Source organism: Borostomias antarcticus (genome assembly GCF_949987555.1).
Source record: "Borostomias antarcticus genome assembly, chromosome: 9".
Taxonomy (NCBI): domain Eukaryota; kingdom Metazoa; phylum Chordata; class Actinopteri; order Stomiiformes; family Stomiidae; genus Borostomias; species Borostomias antarcticus.
In genome coordinates, this window is record NC_140242.1 from 3,762,452 (window position 1) to 3,784,570 (window position 22,119).

At 46.2% G+C, this 22,119-nt stretch overlaps 1 protein-coding gene across 1 annotated transcript; it reads right to left on the bottom strand.

Annotated features, from left to right (window-relative positions):
* Positions 1 to 226: 226 nt before the first annotated feature.
* ankrd10b (ankyrin repeat domain 10b) lies at positions 227 to 22,119 on the bottom strand (the record flags this gene model as incomplete). The annotated part of the gene is made up of 6 exons (XM_084443612.1): positions 227 to 803; positions 3,430 to 3,537; positions 4,599 to 4,870; positions 18,356 to 18,447; positions 20,057 to 20,209; positions 21,922 to 22,119. 6 exons carry the CDS (start codon positions 22,117 to 22,119, stop codon positions 613 to 615), a joined length of 1,014 nt encoding a protein of 337 aa, XP_084299738.1. The 3' UTR covers positions 227 to 612.

The window sequence follows — 22,119 nt, forward strand, 5'->3', positions numbered from 1 at the left end:
GATCCTGTTGAATTTGTTCTGTCAAAATAGAACATTAATACAGTTATGAATATCCAGGGGGGAAAAAATCACATGCAAAGCACTTTTGGTAATCATCTTTTACTTCTCACCAGGATTACAAAAGAAGAGGCAAGTTATAGAGAAGAACATTATACACACAGTAGCAGTTCTGGCACAATAACTACATTCACAATGTAAGAAAGATCCATACAAGACTATTACCGGCATGACACTAAGGAGTCAACATACATTCTAAATGCATAACGTCTCAAAAAGCTTTTATTATTAAAAGCTCACTATTCATAGTACAAGGGGAATGTATATGATAACAAAAATGAAGCCGACCCTTTACATCACAGCATTTGTAATTCCTCTACTAAAATGGGATCCCCCTCTTTTTAAAAGTGGGAGGGCCTTCACAATAACAAGCCCACTATTAACTCATCTTACTGTCATAAAAACACACTTGGTGACTACTTTGACTTTAAGGCAGAAGAGTCCTTGCTTCCACTGAGCCAGTCAGACAGGGGTCGCTGTTAGCAGCCGTGGTAGAGGCGGCACAGGGTCAAAGGTCACAGTTAGGAGAAGGTGGTAGAGGGCACGGGGTGGCGGTTAGGAGCCGTGGTAGAGCAGCATGGTGCTGTAGAGGGCGTGGTCGTACTGCTGCTCCACCTTCACCGACGTCTGGTGCTCCACCTGGCTGCCAGTGTTGCCGTTGGCGACCACGGCCTCCGACGTGTCCCTGCTCCAGAGGTGATTGGTGAAACTGAAGGGGGCGTGGCCGTTGGAGGAGACGCCCACACCTGCCGTCAGGGGAGACGAGACACCTGGTTAGCATCAGCTGGAACGCCGCACACGCATTTACCCATACAGTAAGTAGAGGCTGGACTACAAAAGAGTTTCTAGCATTCTGGCGACAACTTCATTCTTCAAAGAGAGAAGCAAAGGTTGTATTTGATTTTGTTTTGCACAACTCTCCGGACTTTTGTGCATGCACAACTAATCCAGTATAACACTTGTGATTGAATTTTCAAGCCCGAAGAACTCTAATCATCTATAAGAATGATATATCTATAGGTTGCAAACTATGTTTGATTGCGCCCAGGTTTTGCCCAGCGGAGGTGATTGCTGTGGGTCTTGGCCTGACCTACTTCCCCCAGGCCTTGACACACTGCCGGTGCTCTTAGACACACTGGCCTAGATCCACTCCTCTCCCTGGGTCATGCTTCAGTCACACTGAGGTGAGGAAAAACCCTTCAGAGCTGCCTGTGTGTCATGAGCCTCTGGCAGACAGGCGCTCCATGTCTCACTGACCCGTTAGAGGCTGCTGCCCTGCTGTCACTCACACTGTGGAGGATGTAGTCATTGTTCCTCATACTACGGCAGATTTAGTAACAGATTAAGTAACAGTTATATTATGGAAGCTAGTCTGCTGCAGAGGCGAATTTTTATGGTAATTGATTTTAAACATGACTATAGATTAACATGTCCCTGTTTACAGACGTAGCATTTCCTATCAGTTGGTATATTCCTGACTCATTCTTCTGGATTAATGGTTAACGCTGCTCTTTCTAACCTATAGGATTGGCAATACTGCAGATATGATCTAGGTCTATCAAAACTAATGTAAAGCCATGGGATTGACCGTTGAACCAAAGTAAACTCCTGCACCTCTCTGCTGTGCTGTATGAAGCATACGATTCTAGAACAAACACTAGAGGGCGCCAGACTACACCACAGATTCTAGATCAAACACTAGAGGGCGCCAGACTACACCACAGATTCTACATCAAACACTAGAGGGCGCCAGACTACACCACAGATTCTACATCAAACACTAGAGGGCGCCAGACTACACCACAGATTCTAGATCAAACACTAGAGGGCGCCAGACTACACCACAGATTCTAGATCAAACACTAGAGGGCCCCAGACTACACCACAGATTCTAGATCAAACACTAGAGGGCGCCAGACTACACCACAGGGAACTCCAATGGCCATTCTCTCACAAGGATACACCCAGACATCAACAGATAGACACAATGATAGCCACCACCACCATGTTCATAAAATGAATGGGACATTTAATGAGATTACAGAATACAAAACTACTTCGTACTACTGAGCATTAGAAGTTTATAGTTTGCATTAATCAAAAATGCATTCTACTCCTTAACATCTGTGATTCCCTATGAGCTGAATAAGAATAAAAAAAGAAAAAAAGGACTAGCACACCATTTTGAACACACCAGAGTAAGTTATACAAAAAAACAGTTTCCTCAGACTAAAGTCCCACAACCATTAGGTAGGCTAATGAACACCTCAGATTCACCTAGAAGCTCACATACAGAGAAGCTGCACACCGAAGGTTTATACACTTAATACATTCACTTCAGGATACGCTTTGGCAAAAAATGATCATACATAAAACAACACAAACACAAAATGGCATAACACAGGAGAAATGAGTTGATAAAGGCTAGGGCTTTATAACACAGGAGAGATGAGTTGATAAAGGCCAAGGCTAGGCTACACATGTTCAAAATAGATCATCTAAAAAAGGAAGAAGAAAAAGTCAGATGAAAAAAAAAACAACAACACATTTACCCTTCCAACTCACAGGGCAGGAACAGTGATGTCACAAGCCCGGTATATTATGACATCACTGGACGGCCGTCTCCACCATCTACATGGATCCTTCCGATCCAGACTCAAATCCCTAGTCCCCCCGACGCTGGCCTGGCTACTCTCAACATGTTGATCCCAGTGTTCGGGTGCTGGAGGAATGTATCATGTCACAAGAGTGATTCTGTTTCAGTGTGCAATCTAGGGCCGGAGCAGGACAATTGTGCAAAACAGAACTCACCCTTTTGCGTCCCGTAAATGTTTTGGGCCATGTGATCGTTGTGGATGTTTCAGTATCATTGAAAGCTACAGGTTTCCTAACAAATCGATGTGAAACACAGGCTTTACTATCAATCGAGGATGGTGAGGCAATATATTTTCAGAACAATATCAGTGTAGATAAAATACAGTACGCAAGCGTTTTCTTGCACGCCACAAATGCCAGAAACCAAAACATATCACTGTAAACCGCGCAATCTAAGGAGAACAAAACAGAAACAGAAAATGGTCTGCTTGAATACAAAAGTAGTCAGCACGAGCAAGCGCGCGCACACACACACACACACACACACACACACACACACACGCACACACACACACACCACAGGCCTCTACAGGTAGGCATAGGAATTGGTGCAGCGACAGGGGATCTGCATGGTCGCCACGGTGATGATCTCCAGCTCCTTAGGGGCGTGGTTCGCCGTCTCCCCCGCTTCCTGGTTCTGACCAGGCTGGTCGAGCGGATCTGGGCCCGGTGCGGGGCCGGGCCCGTTCAGCGCAAACGTAAACGGTCCTGGCCCACCTGAACACCAGGCTGCCGCCGGGGAAGGCTCCTCGCTCTCCATGGCGTCCTGCTCCGCGCCGCACGCCGCCCCGTTCCAGTTCACGACCCCCGGGGACAGGCCCAGACCTAGGGACCGGCAGAACCACAGACAAGGTCAGAGAGAAGTGCCTGGTGGGCCTCACTGCCGGTCAAACCCGGCCCGGTTTCTGATCTAGAGCCACGGGTCTTTGGCTTCAAAAAGCTTTCTGAGCTTAAACATAGTAGGGGCTGGTTTCCAGACACAGATTAAGCCACGTCAGTGGAGATTCTCTAGCGAAACAGCCTCGTTGCTCTAGAACCAGACCCGACCTGTGATGAGGAAATCGGCCAGTGGTCGGACAAGATCATGGACGCACGGGTTAGAGGGAGGAGCCTGTGCAGGTGAGAGGGCGCCGCGAGCGCTGGCGAGTGTGAAGTGACAAGCTGCCGTGAGGAGTCCGGTCCGGATTTTGTGGCAGCCCGTGAGAGCGAGGCCCTGGGGTGTTTTAGGCGTGTCGACATCAGAGGTCTGGAGCACGGCCAAGAGCAGGAATGCTGCACCCTCTAGATCTGCTACAGCACGCTAACGCTAGGCTGCTGTGTTGATCTGCCACAACATGCTAACGCTAGGCTGCTGTGTTGATCTGCTACAGCACGCTAACGCTAGGCTGCTGTGTTGATCTGCCACAACATGCTAACGCTAGGCTGCTGTGTTGATCTGCCACAACACGCTAACGCTAGGCTGCTGTGTTGATCTGCTACAGCACGCTAACGCTAGGCTGCTGTGTTGATCTGCTACAGCACGCTAACGCTAGGCTGCTGTGTTGATCTGCCACAACACACTAACGCTAGGCTGCTGTGTTGATCTGCCACAACACGCTAACGCTAGGCTGCTGTGTTGATCTGCCACAACACACTAACGCTAGGCTGCTGTGTTGATCTGCCACAACATGCTAACGCTAGGCTGCTGTGTTGAAGGGTGGACTCAACAACAAGCCGTTTGAAAATAGGCCAACTCATAAAGGTTATGCCTACTGTTCTCAGCAGGATTTACAGAGCTCGCTGGATGTTAGAATTAGACAGGGTGAGATAATCTGTGGGTCACACACTGCAGGTTTGTCCGGTTCTCTTATCAGAGTGCCGACAACAAAAAGCCTTAAAAAACTAACCGTCAGAAGTTCTCGCCTTCTTGATTTGATTGGCTTCGATGCTATCGAACGACCGCTTCCTACTGGCCGGACCGTTCGGGAGGCTCCGCCCCTGGACGACGGGGTAGTGGGAGTGGTCTCCGTTCTGGCCGGCGGCACCGTTCAAGCAGAGCCCGTTGGCCTGGGCCTGGTTCCGCTGCAGGTTCTGGGCGTTGGAGAGGACCTCGGCGCACTCCCGGAACCCCTGGGCGTGGGCCAGGTCGGCGGCCGTCAGCCCGCTGGCGTTCCTCAGACTGGCAACGAGAGAGGAGCGCGTTAGACGGGCCCTAACGCTTCCTGTCAGACACAAGACACACAGACAGACACACAGCCACCCACACATGCACGCACACACACACGCGCACGCACACACACAGGAACAGTCCCTAACTGCCTGTGCTACCCTACCCTCACATCTTCATCTCCTGGAGGAAGATATGACGACTGATCCTTGTGGATCAATTGTCTTCAATGAAATCTTGAAAGAAAAACGCTGTCGCATCGTTACTGGAAAATAAAAAGGTGTCAAAACTGCTGTCTGTTTGCAGGAGGATATGATGGAGTCAACCGAGATTGTGCACAGAGGTTAGTATTGCCCGGATCTTAAAACCACCCAGTTCTTTATGAAAAGATCATTAGAACACCCAAAGAGAAAATGGTTTTAAGCATCGTCTTGGTTGATAAGTCTTCAACAGCTTTACCTCTGGAGAAAGAGTGAGTATCGGGGGCCTCAGGTGGTAGAGCAGGTCGTCCAATGATCGCACGGTCGGCCGTACTAATCCCGCCTCCTCCTGTCCACATGTCGAAGTGTCCTTGGACAAGACACTGAACCCCAAATTGCTCCCAGTGAGCAGGCTAGCATGGCAGCTGCCGCCATTGGCGTGTCAATGTGTGTGAACGGGTGAATGAGAGGCGATTGTAAAGCGATTTGAATAAAAGCGCTATTTCAGTCCATTAACATTTGACCATATCCAGAAGGCTGTACTCTTGCAGGCCAAGGGTATCGCTGAGAAGTAACGTCAGTTTAAAGACCTGGAGGACGTCGGCAGCCATCTCCAATACAGGACGAGAGGAAGCGTGGAGCGAAGGCGTTCTGACAACACCCAGACATGCAGCGGGCAGCCAGGAGCCTGGCCAAGTCTTCAAACACAAACACACGCGCTCATCTGTACAGCTGAGGGTGAAGTCTGAGCGCGAAGTGTTAACAAGATCAAGTTGCATGGTTTTTATGTTATGACATTGCAATAGCTTCATTTGGTTAGTGCCACCATTACTACATAAGTAATGGAGTGTGATTTGAGAAACCCTCCTGGGGTCTTGACAACAGGCTTCTGAGGGCCTCCAACTCCTCTCAGTCCTGACAGCCAATACCAAGTCTTCAAGGAAACCTTCTTGACATCCATGATGCGTCAGAGGCAGAGTGGCAGGAATTACAGGGAAAAAACAACAGGGAAAGAGAGAACGAGAGACAGAGAGAGGGAATAAATGAGCAGGAGATGTAGAAGGAATGTCGAGTGTGATCTTGAGTGAGCGGGAACATCGTCACTGGAAGTCGTGTCTTCTGTCCACCAGCGAACAAACGGACAGATCCTCGTTGGAGAAGAGACAGATGAACGTGACCCAGGGTTGGTTAACCGGTTTTCATCGACGGCACCATGCCGCCTCCGCTTTGGCGACCCAGACCTACGGCCGTGCGCGTCTGGCCAGCGCCGGGTCCCACAACCCCCCACCGAGCCATGGCTGATCAAGAGGGCGCTCCGCAAACGGTTGACTCCATCATGTCCTGCGGCAGCAGCAGTAAACCTGTGGTCCTAGAGAGAATGAATGAGGGAACAGAGATGCCGCTAGCATGGTCGGTGTGGCCGCTAGGACTTCACCAGCTGTGCCATGTCACTCCTTAAGAAAAAACAAGTCATATGGGGAGAACGTCACTGGGTGTCACTCTGAATGATACTAGACTATTCATAGATTGCAGCACATTTCAAAACTACCTCACTGAAAACACTTTGGATCATTGGGCAATATGTGAAATGGATTAGACTTGGCGGCTGAAAATATAAGGCTTCACTTGCGAGCGCACATATCTAATCTCAAGTGGGTCATAATCACGGTAAATAAGACGAACACTAGGGAAGTGTTGCTGGGTGTGTGCGCTACAGCGGGCCTAGAACATTCCCTTTTATGGACCTACATTAGAGCACTCCCATTATGGAGCCCATTCACAGTACCAATTAAAATCCTCAGACGGTAAACAAGGCCGATGGGCCACGGGCCCGGTTGTTTGGACGCCAAACGGCAAATATTACGACGGGTCGCTATGAGAACGATCCTGCGCTGGTTACCCAGGAGGCCAAGCGCCGTCGGAGTTTGTAAGAGGAGGAGAGGAGTTCTGCTCAACGTGTCGGGGCCCGCACCTCCCTTCAGACACGAGGCTGCTGAACACCTGACCTTCGCTTAGCTGCGTCTGATGGACGGCATCATGCTGTCATGGAAACTGAACTGAGCACTTGGAAATCCCTCTGAGGTCAAATATAGAATTTGCTGAAAAATGTGATGGATCGACCCAGTGACATCCTACCCATACATTGACCATTGTTTGATATTTTAGATATGGTAGATGTAGACCAATTACAGTACATACTGTTCACTCATTCATTAGGAGTTGACTATTCTTTCTTGGACTCCCTATCTAAATAGGTGTACACAAAATGAAACAACAAATAAACACACGCAAAGTGCATACATGTATGTGCTGAATCAAAACAAAACACACATTATCAACTTGCATACATACATATCACTCTCCTCAGCCATCTTCTGCTGTTTGAAAGAGAAATGAACGCTTCCCAGAGAGACGCCACTTTCAGGCTGAATTAAACCCACTGATGTCACCAGACTGACGGGTCTCACTAAAGCACTAAAGGTACTAGCTGCTGGAACCAGAACAGACAACTGTGGGGTAGAACCAGGGACAATGCTGTGCAAAGGAACAGGGTTCCACAACCACAGTTCCGTCATTTTAATATAATGAAGGCATGAATAACTTAAAATACAGGCGACATCAGGATTTACATTTTTCCAACCAAGTATGACTACTTTTAATGATCAATAATCATGAATGTTAGATGTAGGCTAGTTGTTTCTAGTAATCAGCTTTTACTGACTGGATCACAACTCAGAGTTAATGAACTCTAGACAGGCCAGAGTTCAGAAATCCTCAACCCTTTCCCACTTATGAATCATTGAAAAATGTGACAAAATGATAATGTTTGTAAACAGAAACCTATCATGTCTATTGTGTGCTATACCACTACACATTACAAATTTATTTTGTGGTTGTCACGTCAATGTTACCGTCAACATCACGTTCTTTAAATGCCAGAGGACAAGGTATGTGTAGTTTACATGAGGCGCTGAGCACACTACCTCACCATCGTACATGTTTGTACAACGCACCTGTTCCTTTGCACACATCGGCCCCAGTAGCACCAGTTCTTGTGATGTTTGGCTTGACGCTGGGCAATATGGAGGCAAGCCAAATGAGATACCAGTCTCATTAGGCTATGATGAATACACCATTTAAGTATCACTCATTGCACATGAAGTTTGGGCCATCTGATCTCAACGTGAGGCTAGACAGAGAGAGAGACAGCGGAGGAGAGATGGAGAGAGAGAGAGAAGGGGGAGGGGCTTCCCTTGGGGCACTTGGGGAGAGATTTACTCAAAGGTTCCACTTCAAGCCTCCAGGATTCTCTGTGGCAAGAGTTCTCTTTTGGCAACATTCAGCACTAGAAATGTGCCTTGAGAAAACTTTTCAGCGGCACACTAATGGATTTGAGTCTACCTGTTCCAACAGACTAAAGGTTTTGGGGCGTTTCTAATACATCTGCCATCAGATGATTTGAGTCGATATTCCCTGAGTGTCAAGTTTGCCCTGCAGAGTAGTGAAGTAGTCAGGTTTCACCACTATGCAGTGTAAAGCTGTCATACAGGGCGTTTATAATAAAAGGTCTACACTCATAGGGCAAGCCAATTAAATGGCATGCTAGGGCATGAGTAGCTGCAGAATCTGCTGAGTGGAAATGGAGGACTCATGTTGTTCTGGTCCTGCCCTGAGCGCAAGACACACTCGAGTCTGTGACAGTATGTGTGAGTTGATCCTTACCTAACACCAGTTAGTGAGACCAGTCATCTGTGCATGAACACCCCAGGAGAGACCGGCGCTGTAAACCCCCGCCATTAAACATGGCCTTGATCATGACATAACCGGATTTGCAGGAAGCGTTGATTTCTCTTTGTAAAGCCCTGGTATGCTTTGCTTTTTAACTTCTAAGGACACCACAGCTGCCTCCCCTGTCTGTCCTACAGTAACCAATCAGAGAGAGAACCTAGGACCATGCTAACCATCATCTGACCTGTCACTCGCATCATTAACCCCGCCCCTCATAAATGGCTCCTAAGAGTAGTTTAATAAGAACAAAAACAAATTATATACAGGAAGTCTAAACATTCATGGAGTATAATAAATAAGCAAAGCATGCAGGTCTAAACATGTCTAAAAAAAATTATAACATTATTTAACTTGAATTCATTATCATAATGGCCTATCATTAAAACCAATCACCGCAGGAAATACCTCAACAGTTTGCCAGAGTGAAGATAGTGAAGCGATAGTGAGTACAACAGTACTATCCCAGGCACGGGGCAGACTCTGACGGGTCTATTCTCCCCCTTTTCAAGGATTACTTGAAAAAATCAAGTCATTTCGAATTCAATGGCTGCAAAACATTGAGACGTATATGTTTGTGGTGCTTGTTCGTTAACAGTACAAAAAATGAAGAGTTTTGTCTGCAGTGTATTCTTATCTTATTGTCACTTTCATAAGGGAAAAGGTGACAGGAGATTAGGTAATCAGAACAGATCTTATCATAGTAAAGGGTTAATACTGCAGGTGACATTCAAAATCAAACAGTTGTATCTTGTATGTAGCAAATTATGTTCTCTAGAATAAGATGACAGTTAAGAACCATTGTAACAAAAGGATTGCTAGGCATGATACAGTTAACTAGCTCAGGCGGTGTTGTGGCGCCTCTCTAGTCACTAGTCACTGCTCTACCCGCACCCATTCTCTGAACACTACGCTACCATGACCCAATATCTACTCACTACCCTACCAGGCTTTCCCCATAGACAAACTACTGGATAGCCCTGAACGTTCTAGAGGCTCATGACAACAAAACAAACCAATTCAAATCGACCAAAATGTGAAATGTTTAATTTTTTTTCACGAGTTCTTTTTTTTTTGTGTATTTGTGGTTTTTAGTGTATATAGGTATACAATGGTGTTTCTCCATGAAAAACAACCCAAACTGAACCAAATACGATTTGATCTGAGATTCCATGGACAGCCATAACACGCGTGGTGCCGTGTGTGAACGTGACCAGAAGTGACGATCAGGAAGTGTGCTGACAGCAGAGCGTCAAACTGAAGCTGTGGGTCAAATGTGACCAAACCACTAGACAGAACACGGCAAAAGAAGATAACCAGGCTTAAGTGTGGTGATCTGAAGAAGATAACCAGGCTTAAGTGTGGTGATCTGAAGATAACCAGGCTACAGTGTGGTGATTTGAAGAAGATAACCAGGCTAAAGTGTGGTGATCTGAAGATAACCAGGCTTAAGTGTGGTGATCTGAAGATAACCAGGCTAAAGTGTGGTGATCTGAAGAAGATAGCCAGGCTACAGTGTGGTGATCTGAAGAAGATAACCAGGCTAAAGTGTGGTGATCTGAAGATAACCAGGCTTAAGTGTGGTGATCTGAAGATAACCAGGCTACAGTGTGGTGATCTGAAGAAGATAGCCAGGATAAAGTGTGGTGATCTGAAGAAGATAACCAGGCTACAGTGTGGTGATCTGAAGAAGATAGCCAGGATAAAGTGTGGTGATCTGAAGAAGATAGCCAGGATCAAGTGTGGTGATCTGAAGAAGAACCAGGCTAAAGTGTGGTGATCTGAAGAAGATAACCAGGCTAAAGTGTGGTGATCTGAAGATAACCAGGCTACAGTGTGGTGATCTGAAGAAGATAGCCAGGATCAAGTGTGGTGATCTGAAGAAGATAACCAGGCTAAAGTGTGGTGATCTGAAGAAGATAGCCAGGATAAAGTGTGGTGATCTGAAGAAGATAGCCAGGATAAAGTGTGGTGATCTGAAGAAGATAACCAGGCTAAAGTGTGGTGATCTGAAGATAACCAGGCTACAGTGTGGTGATCTGAAGAAGATAACCAGGCTAAAGTGTGGTGATCTGAAGAAGATAGCCAGGCTACAGTGTGGTGATCTGAAGAAGATAGCCAGGATAAAGTGTGGTGATCTGAAGAAGATAACCAGGCTAAAGTGTGGTGATCTGAAGAAGATAACCAGGCTAAAGTGTGGTGATCTGAAGAAGATAACCAGGATAAAGTGTGGTGATCTGAAGATAACCAGGCTACAGTGTGGTGATCTGAAGAAGATAGCCAGGCTAAAGTGTGGTGATCTGAAGAAGATAGCCAGGCTAAAGTGTGGTGATCTGAAGATAACCAGGCTAAAGTGTGGTGATCTGAAGATAACCAGGCTAAAGTGTGGTGATCTGAAGAAGATAGCCAGGCTTAAGTGTGGTGATCTGAAGAAGATAGCCAGGATAAAGTGTGGTGATCTGAAGAAGATAGCCAGGATAAAGTGTGGTGATCTGAAGGCAGATGCCCAGGCGTGGCTTGTGATGGACGAGCCAGGAGAACAGGGACAGGGAAAGAGTCTTCTCAGATCCTGGGCCTCGGTCAGTAGATGTGCCGTGACAGAGCCGTTTGGAACCATGATCTTGTGATGAGTCACAGTAAACCTGACAAGAAACTCACAAGCCCAGATGTCCCCACAGACAGAGAATATCCTCTTGGTCCTTATGGTCCATGTTTGGGTTGGTTGAAGGGAGACCTGAGTTGCATGTGCTGCTCACATATATTCATGTGTGTATGATCATTCCAACCGGTAACATTCCACATCCTCTCAGGGTAATGGTGAACGTCTGGGGACCGTCCTCACAATTTAAAGGACAAACCCCCAATGACATGCTCCACAGCTTCAGGAATTCAATCTGCCAGATCCCATCAGGACTAAAATAGCTCAAGGTTGCAGTCTGTCTGCATGCATCCCTGCATGAGGTCCATCTCTAGAGAAATCCTCGTCGCTGGTTCGTTTATGGAGACAATTTGCCTGACCTTAAACAGAGCATAGTGTGTAGAATATGTATACAAGTCAGATGAGGGGAAGAGGGGATGGAGAGAGCAGACAGGTGCTCAAACGTCCAGGGGACAGGCCAATCAGGACTGAGTCAGGATGAGTCTCAGTGATGCCATGGTCTTCCAGAGGGGGAGAGAGAGAGGAGCGGAGTCGAGGTCAATGTGCACCGTTCCTGTAAAACATGTTATGTAAAGTATATAGGTGTATGTTTATGGAGCCACAGCAGTTATGACATGCGCAGGAAGTCTCAGATCGAATATCCAGCATTCATTTTTTTTTTTTTTTAAAGAAAAAAAAGAAAACTGAGTCGGTTTCCAACTGGCTTTTTATGATAAAGAGGCTGCGGGCTAGGGAACCTGACAGGAGAACATGATTACGCAGTCTACGAACGGATCCTTTACGGAACACCGCCACGACATACGTTAGCGACGACTGACTACCGTTGCCGCGGGTAACGTCCACTGCTGATGCATCAATGCAAGTGTCCCGAGCGACGCTGGCCGTCAGAGAACAGCTCAGTTCATCCGGCCCCGGATCAGAACCGTCAGAGAACAGCTCAGTTCATCCGGCCCCGGATCAGAACCAGAGAACAGCTCAGTTAATCTGGCCCCGGATCAGAACCGCTTCAGTTTGGGTTTTGAGTTGCAGTAGGTTATACAGTAGAGGGGAGAATCTGCATATTGTAGATCTAATAAAATCTCAAAGGCTGGCAAGTCCTGTTGAAGTCACCTCATCACCCGTCATACTCATATTAGGGTTAGTTGTCTTAAAGTAACACTTGTGTTGAACTATTTTTCATAGCATTACCAACATGTATTAATTGTGTCATGTCTTCCTGTAATGTTTATGACCGTCCAATCATGATATGCGTAGCATTCTTAAACCCATCGGTCTGGTGGGCAGACGGTTCAGGAAGCAGGTGACAGTGGAAACGTGGCACCGCCCAGTCAGAATGAGAGAGGCTGTGGGACTGAGAGATACATTTTTTGTAGCTGTTTTTAATGACTGACTGACTACTGATTATGTCACAAGTTGTTCTATTTTATATTATTTATCTGTACTGGTGTATTGTGTTTAATTTTAAATTATATTGTTATTTGTGCTGACATCTTATTGTATAACATTGTTTTTATTGTTGCTGCTTGTTTTGTAATCTCTGTTTTGTAAAAATGAGGGCCTGCCGCTCAATTGTATTCCAGAGAAACTAAATAAAGGTTATGATTTATATTAGTACAGTCATACAGCTGGATGACGGCCCAAGAACTAGACCCATAAACAGGACGTAGAAGCCAGGCACAGCTGAGTGCATCTACACACAATCCCTCTGAACCCTTTGGAACAACAACACTTTCCCTCTGGTTTTAATAGTGAGGGGAGGAGCCAATCCTCTGGTTTTAATAGTGAGGGGAGGAGGTGAATCCTCTGGTTTTAATAGTGAGGGGAGGAGCCAATCCTCTGTTTTTAATAGTGAGGGGAGGAGCCAATCCTGTTTTTAATAGTGAGGGGAGGAGCCAATCCTCTGGTTTTAATAGTGAGGGGAGGAGCCAATCCTCTGGTTTTAATAGTGAGGGGAGGAGCCAATCCTCTGTTTTTAATAGTGAGGGGAGGAGCCAATCCTCTGGTTTTAATAGTGAGGGGAGGAGCCAATCCTCTGGTTTTAATAGTGAGGGGAGGAGGCCAATCCTCTGGTTTTAATAGTGAGGGGAGGAGCCAATCCTCTGTTTTTAATAGTGAGGGGAGGAGCCAATCCTCTGGTTTTAATAGTGAGGGGAGGAGCCAATCCTCTGGTTTTAATAGTGAGGGGAGGAGGCCAATCCTCTGGTTTTAATAGTGAGGGGAGGAGCCAATCCTCTGGTTTTAATAGTGAGGGGAGGAGGCCAATCCTCTGGTTTTAATAGTGAGGGGAGGAGGTCAATCCTCTGGTTTTAATAGTGAGGGGAGGAGCCAATCCTCCGGTTTTAATAGTGAGGGGAGGAGCCAATCCTCTGGTTTTAATAGTGAGGGGAGGAGCCAATCCTCTGTTTTTAATAGTGAGGGGAGGAGCCAATCCTGATGTTTGATTTAACACACAGCCTAGTGCTCCAGAGCCAATATCACCAACTAGACTCAATTTAACATTGATGGTGTGTGGAAAGGTGCAGCCTACACATTCATAACCCCGCTATCTCAGACCACTGAGAACACATTAGAAGACATCATCCAATCTATCTAAATTACTGCAAGTAAATTGAAATTTAGGCCTGACTTTCTTATTGCCTATTGGCTGGACGTTTAAAGCACTAGCCAATGGGAGCACGGTGGATGTTAGAAACTGGATTCGAAGGTTAGAGACGACATTTCACTTTAAGATCTCATTAAATTATTTTATGTTGACGCTTTTGAAAGGGCAGTGATGTGAATTTGGATGGTTGCAGAGTAAGGTGAGAGTCTGGATGTCATCATGAGCCTCTATCTCCTAATTAATTTCCCTCTCTGCCTCTGTAGAGTAAAGCTGCGACAACTGTAACAGGAAACAACATGGTGACATCAAACACAAACTAAATCAGAAGCATTATCACTTATAAGCCTGTGGGGAAAAACACAAGTCATATTCAATCAAAGATATCCTGCAGTTGATGACCAAATGCACATTTCATTCATCGTTTCAACTAAAGGATCATCAGAATGTCACACCAAGGTTTGAATATGCCATGTTAATAGCAACCGTTAATAACACATCACCTGGGATTACAAGCTCACTGTGACCATCATTATTCTCTCTTAGTGAATAGACTTTACAGATGCAAAGGAGACCTAATGCTGATGTAATGATCTGAAGCTTGACCTGACACCCGTGTCAGCTCAGAGCTGATCTGTGATGATTCATAAGTATACTGGAGTTATACGATGACCAAGAGATCCATGTTGCACATTTATGAATTAGCTGTATTAGCTTCCTATTTTACCCACATGCAACACTTTAACGTGTCATCCTCTGGGAGCAAGGCCTCCTGTAATCATGTATGTTTTGTAACTCTTAAATCAAAATCAATCAAATCAATAATACAATGTTCTAAGCAGTGGCCTCTGCTGTTCTGCTAAGTTCTGCTTCTCACCAAAGCTGGTGCATAAGATCAAGTGTTGTGACAGTGAGATTGTTCCCCAGGTGACGGAGATTAAACCAGACTAGCGTCATGGCATATCAACCCTCCTCAGGGTGTCCAGCTGCTGCCCAGCGGACTGCTGGGTGGGGACTGCTAAGAGGGGACAGCTGAGAGGGGACAGCTAAGAGGGGACATCTCCAGCTCGTCCCAGGGATGATGCAAGCGGACAGATAAGACATCGCTAGCAGCCCTGGTTCGAAGGGAAATAATCTTCCTCTTATACAGCATCTCTGAGGGGAGGGTTTTAACCAATAGCATGTCAACTATGTCCTGGGAGGAGACCTTTCTAGAACATGGAATCTGGACAACACATTCCACTGGGTGGGATTTGTGTGGACAACGTTTCCCGACAAGCGGACATTAAATAGTTGTCATTTAAAGTCTGGAATGTGATAATCGGTTCAAATTAAGGCGCCTCCTCAATCATTTATCAACAATGTGTCTAAACAAAAAAATGTGTCTACACAAAAACTGTTGACAACCAGTTCTACTGCTATTTCTCTTCAGCACACACTGAAGGCCCATTCTGAAGCCACTGTTGTGGCAGCTCTCCTGTGAAGCCCTATAGGTTACTCCCTCTATAAAGGGGTTAGGGAAGATAGTAGAATTAATGCTGACAGTGCTGCCCTGTCTAATAAGCCTGTAAAGACTGAAGTGCAGACTGCTCCTAAAAAACACCTCACACTGACAAGGAGTCGCCTGTATTACATCATGAGGCCTATCAGCTTCCCCCTTGGACAGCCATCATGGCAGGCTTTGGGACAGCTCAGCTTACCTGCATCATCAATGGGACATTGGAGATATACCCTCTGGACAAGATGAGCCAGTGTCGTCGTGTTACATTTGGCTGGGATACTTTTGTTCTGGTCTGAGGAGATAGTGTGCAGTACCCATTTACTTGGATGGAGACGTGAGACGTGTGTTCAGCACTAACAGAGCGGTGAAGTGTTCAGCACTAACAGAGCAGTTAAGTGGCAGAACCTCTCTAGAATCTAGGCCTGTTAAAGCGACCAAACAAACCTTGTGAGTGCGTGTGTGGAGAGGACCAGAGGACATGCCTCTTACTAATAATACAGCAACACTGACTGAAAGTAGGCGTGAAGTAGACTGGTTTTAGATCTCTGGCAAAAGACTTAACCCTACTGGAGTGAGCATTAGCTTGACGTCATACTCCGGTTCACTCAAGACATAGGCCTATACACTGTTCTCAATGGAAAGACAAGAAACTGGTTTGGTATGCTTGGAAAGTTACTTTATGCTACTAATTAAGTCAAACTCATCTAACAACATACTAGGGGTAACCCAGTTATAACTAGGAGTAACACAGTTATAACTAGGAGTAACAAAGTTAAAACTAGGAGTAACAGTTATAACTAGGAGTAACCCAGTTATAACTAGGAGTAACCCAGTTATAACTAGGAGTAACCCAGTTATAACTAGGAGTAACAGTTATAACTAGGAGTAACAGTTATAACTAGGAGTAACACAGTTATAACTAGGAGTAACAGTTATAACTAGGAGTAACACAGTTATAACTAGGAGTAACAGTTATAACTAGGAGTAACAGTTATAACTAGGAGTAACACAGTTATAACTAGGAGTAACCCAGTTATAACTAGGAGTAACAGTTATAACTAGGAGTAACACAGTTATAACTAGGAGTAACAGTTATAACTAGGAGTAACACAGTTATAACTAGGAGTAACACAGTTATAACTAGGAGTAACACAGTTATAACTAGGAGTAACAGTTATAACTAGGAGTAACACAGTTATAACATGCTGTTCAGGCCCCCCAAAGGGAGACCACATGCCAGCTTCCTGGACACAGCTGAACTAGGAGTGGCTGGGGAGCTTTTGTTGTCGTTAGACATGTCAGATAGGTCTTCCTGTTTTACTGGCTATTTTAACACCAGACCCAGGGACAACAGTTAAATGGCTATTTTAACACTGGACCCAAGGACAACAGTTGAAAATTAGCCTCTAGCCAATACTGACGCATTTACAAAAATGTTAATGAATGTGCACTGCCCCTGTAAAAATAAAACCGGAAAACAGTCTCTTTCAAACGTCAACTATGAAATATCAAGAGCAATTCCCTTGCCTTCCTCTCATACAATGTTAGCTGTCGGAGGGCTTAGTAGCACAACAATATGTGGCTATGGAAGACTTTCTATTACAAATTCTATATAACCCTCTGATCATTTGGTGTGTGTGTGGTGTGTGTGTGTCTCCAAGCAAGTAAAGGGTGACTACACTAGCCCTGTGACCGAGTGACTTGGAAAGCCATGAACTGGGATGACTGGACGGCAGTCTTGTTCCTACCTCTCCAGTGTCCAGGCTTCTGGTCATGTGATGAGGAATGTGCATTTGGTCAGCCTCCACAGCTACAGGAAACACTTACCAAAGCAAACATCAAATACAGCAGAGACCTCTGAAACCTTCAAAATCATGCAGTTTAGAAAGCTAGGAATGCAGTTGAAATATAACCAGCAGTTTTTAGGAGAACTCCACCAAAACGTTTTGGACACTTTAGTCAAGTCTCATTTGCTGAATGGGTCCATTCGCTATCTGCGCTCTCACGAGGCAGCGGGAAGGGAAGTGTGCTGTTTAAACCCCAGCTGGAGTGAGGAGAGACCTGCTGATGGCATCCTGAGCACAATGGAGTGCTGCAACTCGCTGGAGCCTATCTTAGCATTAAAGTAGGGTTCAAACTGGAGGCTCGGCCTACTAAGTAAAGTAGGGTTCAAACTGGAGGCTCAGCCTACTGAGTAAAGTAGGGTTCAAACTTTATTTGTTACTTGATCTTGATCTAGGGCGGCTGTTTATTCTTGATGTCTGCAGTGTGTCTTCCTCCATCATATGCATATTGAACGCTTTACTAAAAGGCTGAAGCACTAGTGTCCATGGTGACACCTCCGAGTAAACACTCAGGCCTACAGTATGAGAAGCTGTGTTCTGACGTGTGTGTGTGTGTGTGTGTGTGTGTGTGTGTGTGTGTGTAGACCCTGGAGTTATGCAATGACACGACTACAGTATGCTTGTTGTTGATGGAGTTCTCCTGTTAACTGTCTTCACTGGGGTCTGGGGGGGAGAGGTGGGGTTGTAGAGAGAGAGAGAGAGAGAGAGAGAGAGAGAGAAGAGAGAGAGAGAGAGAGAGAGAGAGACAGAGAGACAGAGAGGGACAGAGAGAGAGACTGAGAGAGAGACAGAGAGAGAGAGACAGAGAGAGAGAGATGGGGACAGAGAGAGACAGAGAGAGACAGAGAGAGAGAGAGAGAGAAGGAGAGAGAGACCAGACAGGGGGGGAGTGCTTCTGCACCACTTACTCAGCTGTGGCCCCCTGGCCCAGGAGAGCCCTGACACACTCCACACTGCCCGCACGAGCAGCCTTATGGATGGGCGTCTCCCCCACATAGTCCTGGGGGAGGGGAACAGGGAGGGGGGGGTGGAAGGTGAGCAGAAAAGTCAATGTTGTTGTGCCATCGGTAGAAACGGAGAGCGACAAAAATGATATGTCAGTAGCTGCCTGGCTTCCTGGAGTTTAACTAAACCATGTGATCTACTGTACTGATCTTTCCAGGCTGTTCCCTCGTCCTGCTTCCTCCGCCACACCTCCCTCCATCTGCGGGAGGAGGTCTGGCACGGGGACGCCGCTCTCCGCGGGGAGCCGAGACTAAACCCGCCTCCCCGACCCCACCCCATCCCACCCACACAGCTGTAGCACCACGCATGAAAGAGAGAGAGGGGGGGGGGGTTTCCAAACAGACCCCACCCATAACTTGAGGAAGTCGGCGAGGCCACAGTGGGAAGTCAAGGTGAACCTGCCCCTGCACCAGAGGGGGTGGGACTGTCTGGAACGTAGAGATGTAGCGGTGTGAAAATTTCATATCACGATTATAGTCACCAAAATAATCACGGTTATCAGTATTATCGCGGTATTGTAAAATGTGCTGAAAATTTTCTACAACTACCGATACATATACTGAAATAATTTCACCAAGTTTTATATTGAAAACCACAAATACAATTTTTTATATTTTTAAATAATTTTTTTACATTAAAATAATGTGTCTGAGACTGTTGCTAGCTTTGGTTGATGCTAGACAGTATTTACAGTGAGTTTTTCAAAGGCGGGGCAAGCAAGCACAGTTTTAATGATAAAATGATCACGATAAATGTAATCAAATTTAATCAGGGTTTATTATTATCCCGGTTATCACTACATCCCTACTGTAACGTCTGCTAGACTGACTGGAGGATGGAGCGTCTCTACAGCTAAAACCAGTCACGCCACGCGCTGTGGCTGCAGAGACAGAAGGAGAGTTATGTAATCCTGACCTACTAATCTGGTTACTCTGTCCTGCGCAGTGGCGCGTTAGAAGTGGCGGGCAGTGTGTGTGTGTGTGTGCGTGTGTGTGTGTGTGTGTGTAACGGAAGTGAAAAAGCCCCCCGAGTAATCGGTTCAGCTTCAGCCTCTTTCACTTCCGTTACGCATGCACGCGCACACACACACACACGCGCACACACACACACACACAGTTCCAGGGCGCAGTCAGTCAGCCTATTAGATCTGACAGAGTAACTCCATGTAGCTCGACATCCAGTGTGACCGTGTGAGGAGAAGAAGGGTTGTCTGGCTACTTCCTGCTGAGCAGGTTTGAAGGATTTACCCCAGTGACCATCTGGCCTCCATCCAGAATCTCCCCTACATTCCCCTGTCTGCCATGTACTGAGGCCAGACATGTGCTGTGAGCAAGGTTATTATAGTTAACGAAAACTAACTACAAAATTAAAACTAGGTGTGAAATAACATTTTTGTTAACTGAAGAAAAAAAAAATATTCCAGGCTGGCCTACAGAGGGTGAGGGGCCAAAGCCAGGATCATCCCTCTGATTGGATAAGGCTGGACTAAGCCAATCACACTGTGGTTGTTCTGCCACTTGCACCAAAACAGCATGTGCGCAGCATCTGAGGGTGGCCGTTGGTGGTTTTGCCCGAGTGTTTGTGTGCGTGTCCCAGTGCCGTACCTGTCTGTTGATGTCGGCGCCAGCTTGAAGCAGCCACAGCAGGCACTCGGGGTGTCCACCGAACGCGGCGATGTGAATGGGAGTCTGGGCAAACCTGGAGGTCACAGAGTTCACTCCGCTGCCCACCTGGACCAGTCGCATCACACACTCCAACTGAGGGAGAGGTGGGGGGGTGGAAGGAGAGGGGACAGAGATGGGGGGAAGACAAAGGAGAGAGAGAGAGAGAGAGAGAGAGAGAGAGAGAATGAAGGTGAAAGGAGAAAGGGACATTAACTAAAAGTGTCACAATGAAAGTGTTTATTGTTTCTGCCCAGCCCTTCAGCCTAAAAGTTATTTTAATTTAAATATCCCTCTACTTCCTCGTTCCTCCTGTGACAATCACATAGCAGCCAATACAATCACATACAGTTTACAACACACCTCCCTGCAGGTATTGGTAAACAAACAGTGCAGACTTCATATCTGAGAGAGAGGGAGAGAGAGAGAGAGAGAGAGAGAGAGAGAGAAAGAGAGAGAGAGAGAGGGAGAGAAAGAGAGAGAGAAAGAGATGGGTGCGCTCTCTGTTGGCAGTGCAGTGTTGTTCCTGGTGAAAAAAACGGCTCAAAGTCCAGTAACGGTGATATACATTTAGATAGATAAGACTTCACAAGGTAAATCTTCACAAGGTTTTTTTCTGGCTCAGAATGGATCTTTGGGAGGGGGAAAACTCTTGAGTTGGCTGAATAGCCTACCAGCATTTATAAGCCTATATTCTTTTCTGTCCTTTTGACTGAGCTCACTTTTCAATCGCGGGAAATCTCCCGACATGACACAAAATGAATATAAAGCCAAAAAGTTTAAGATACTGTCTGATAACCTGTCTATTAATTATCTCGATTACTAGTGGGTCAAACCATGGACAATGCAAGAAAGAGGGAGGGCTGCACTTGAAACAAGCTATCAAACACATTTGGAGAGGGGTTGAATTGCTATTTTTATTCTCAATTTTTAGCATTTCGGCTCTGGTGATTTTCCTTCGCTCTGGCTAAAATGTATTTGGGGGGCGCCAAAAAATCCTCTATGCAGGAAAAACCCTGCTTCAAAGGATGCAGACTTCTATCGATTGGAGAAGAAGGACATGGATCTGACTAATGTCTGGTAGCTGTAGACTAGAGACTGTATATGTGCTGTGTTCTACAGTTCCACTGGTGCAGTGCTTCAATCAAACATGCAGTGTGTTAGTGGTGTGTGTTAGTGGTGTGTGTTAGTGGTGTGTGTGTTAGTGGTGTGTGTTAGTGGTGTGTGTTAGTGGTGTGTAGCGTTCACTCAGTGGCAGGTTTTATCGACAGTCTGGCTGAGGCCGAGACAGTCTGATAGCCAGCCTGGAAACCGAAAGGAAACGTGTTAGCTGCCGACGATTAATACCATAGAGAGCAACGGGCTTTTTCACATCAGTAAACATTTGCACATCATGAGAGAAAGGTTCCTGGGTGTTTATTAACAACCGCTCATAACCGTCTGTGCCTGACTTAACGTCGTATATCTTCATTTGAACGACAGCAGCAACGGCACACATTCTCACAAAACTGAGAAGAATCCACACAATTAGAACGAAATGCCACTAGGCAAAATCCAATATCAGTTAGTGCTAAGTTAGTGCAATACGGATGGTATTTGATTCATCAAGATGATGCTCAGTGGTAGTTAACGTAGCTATGGGTAGCTTGCTAAGGGCCAGCTAGTTAACATTACTGTTCCTTGCAGCTCGCTATCACATTTTTTTTTTATTGAGTGTTCTACATTAGCCTAAAATGATACACCTCGTCGAACTATTTTTGAATTAAAAGAAAATATGATATGAATCTAGCCACGAGAGGCTAGACTACCTTTCCGAAGTGAGCCGCCCAGTGTACCGGCGTCCACCCGTAGAAGGAGTCCTCTCTGGCCAGCTCGGCCGGGTCGCTGGTGCTCCGGAGCAGCGAGAGCAGCTCCCCCACGTCCCCGTCCCTGCAGGCGCGGTGCAGCGGGAACCGCGCGGTCAGCACCTCCTCACTCGAGAAGCCCGACTCCATTCCCACGGACAT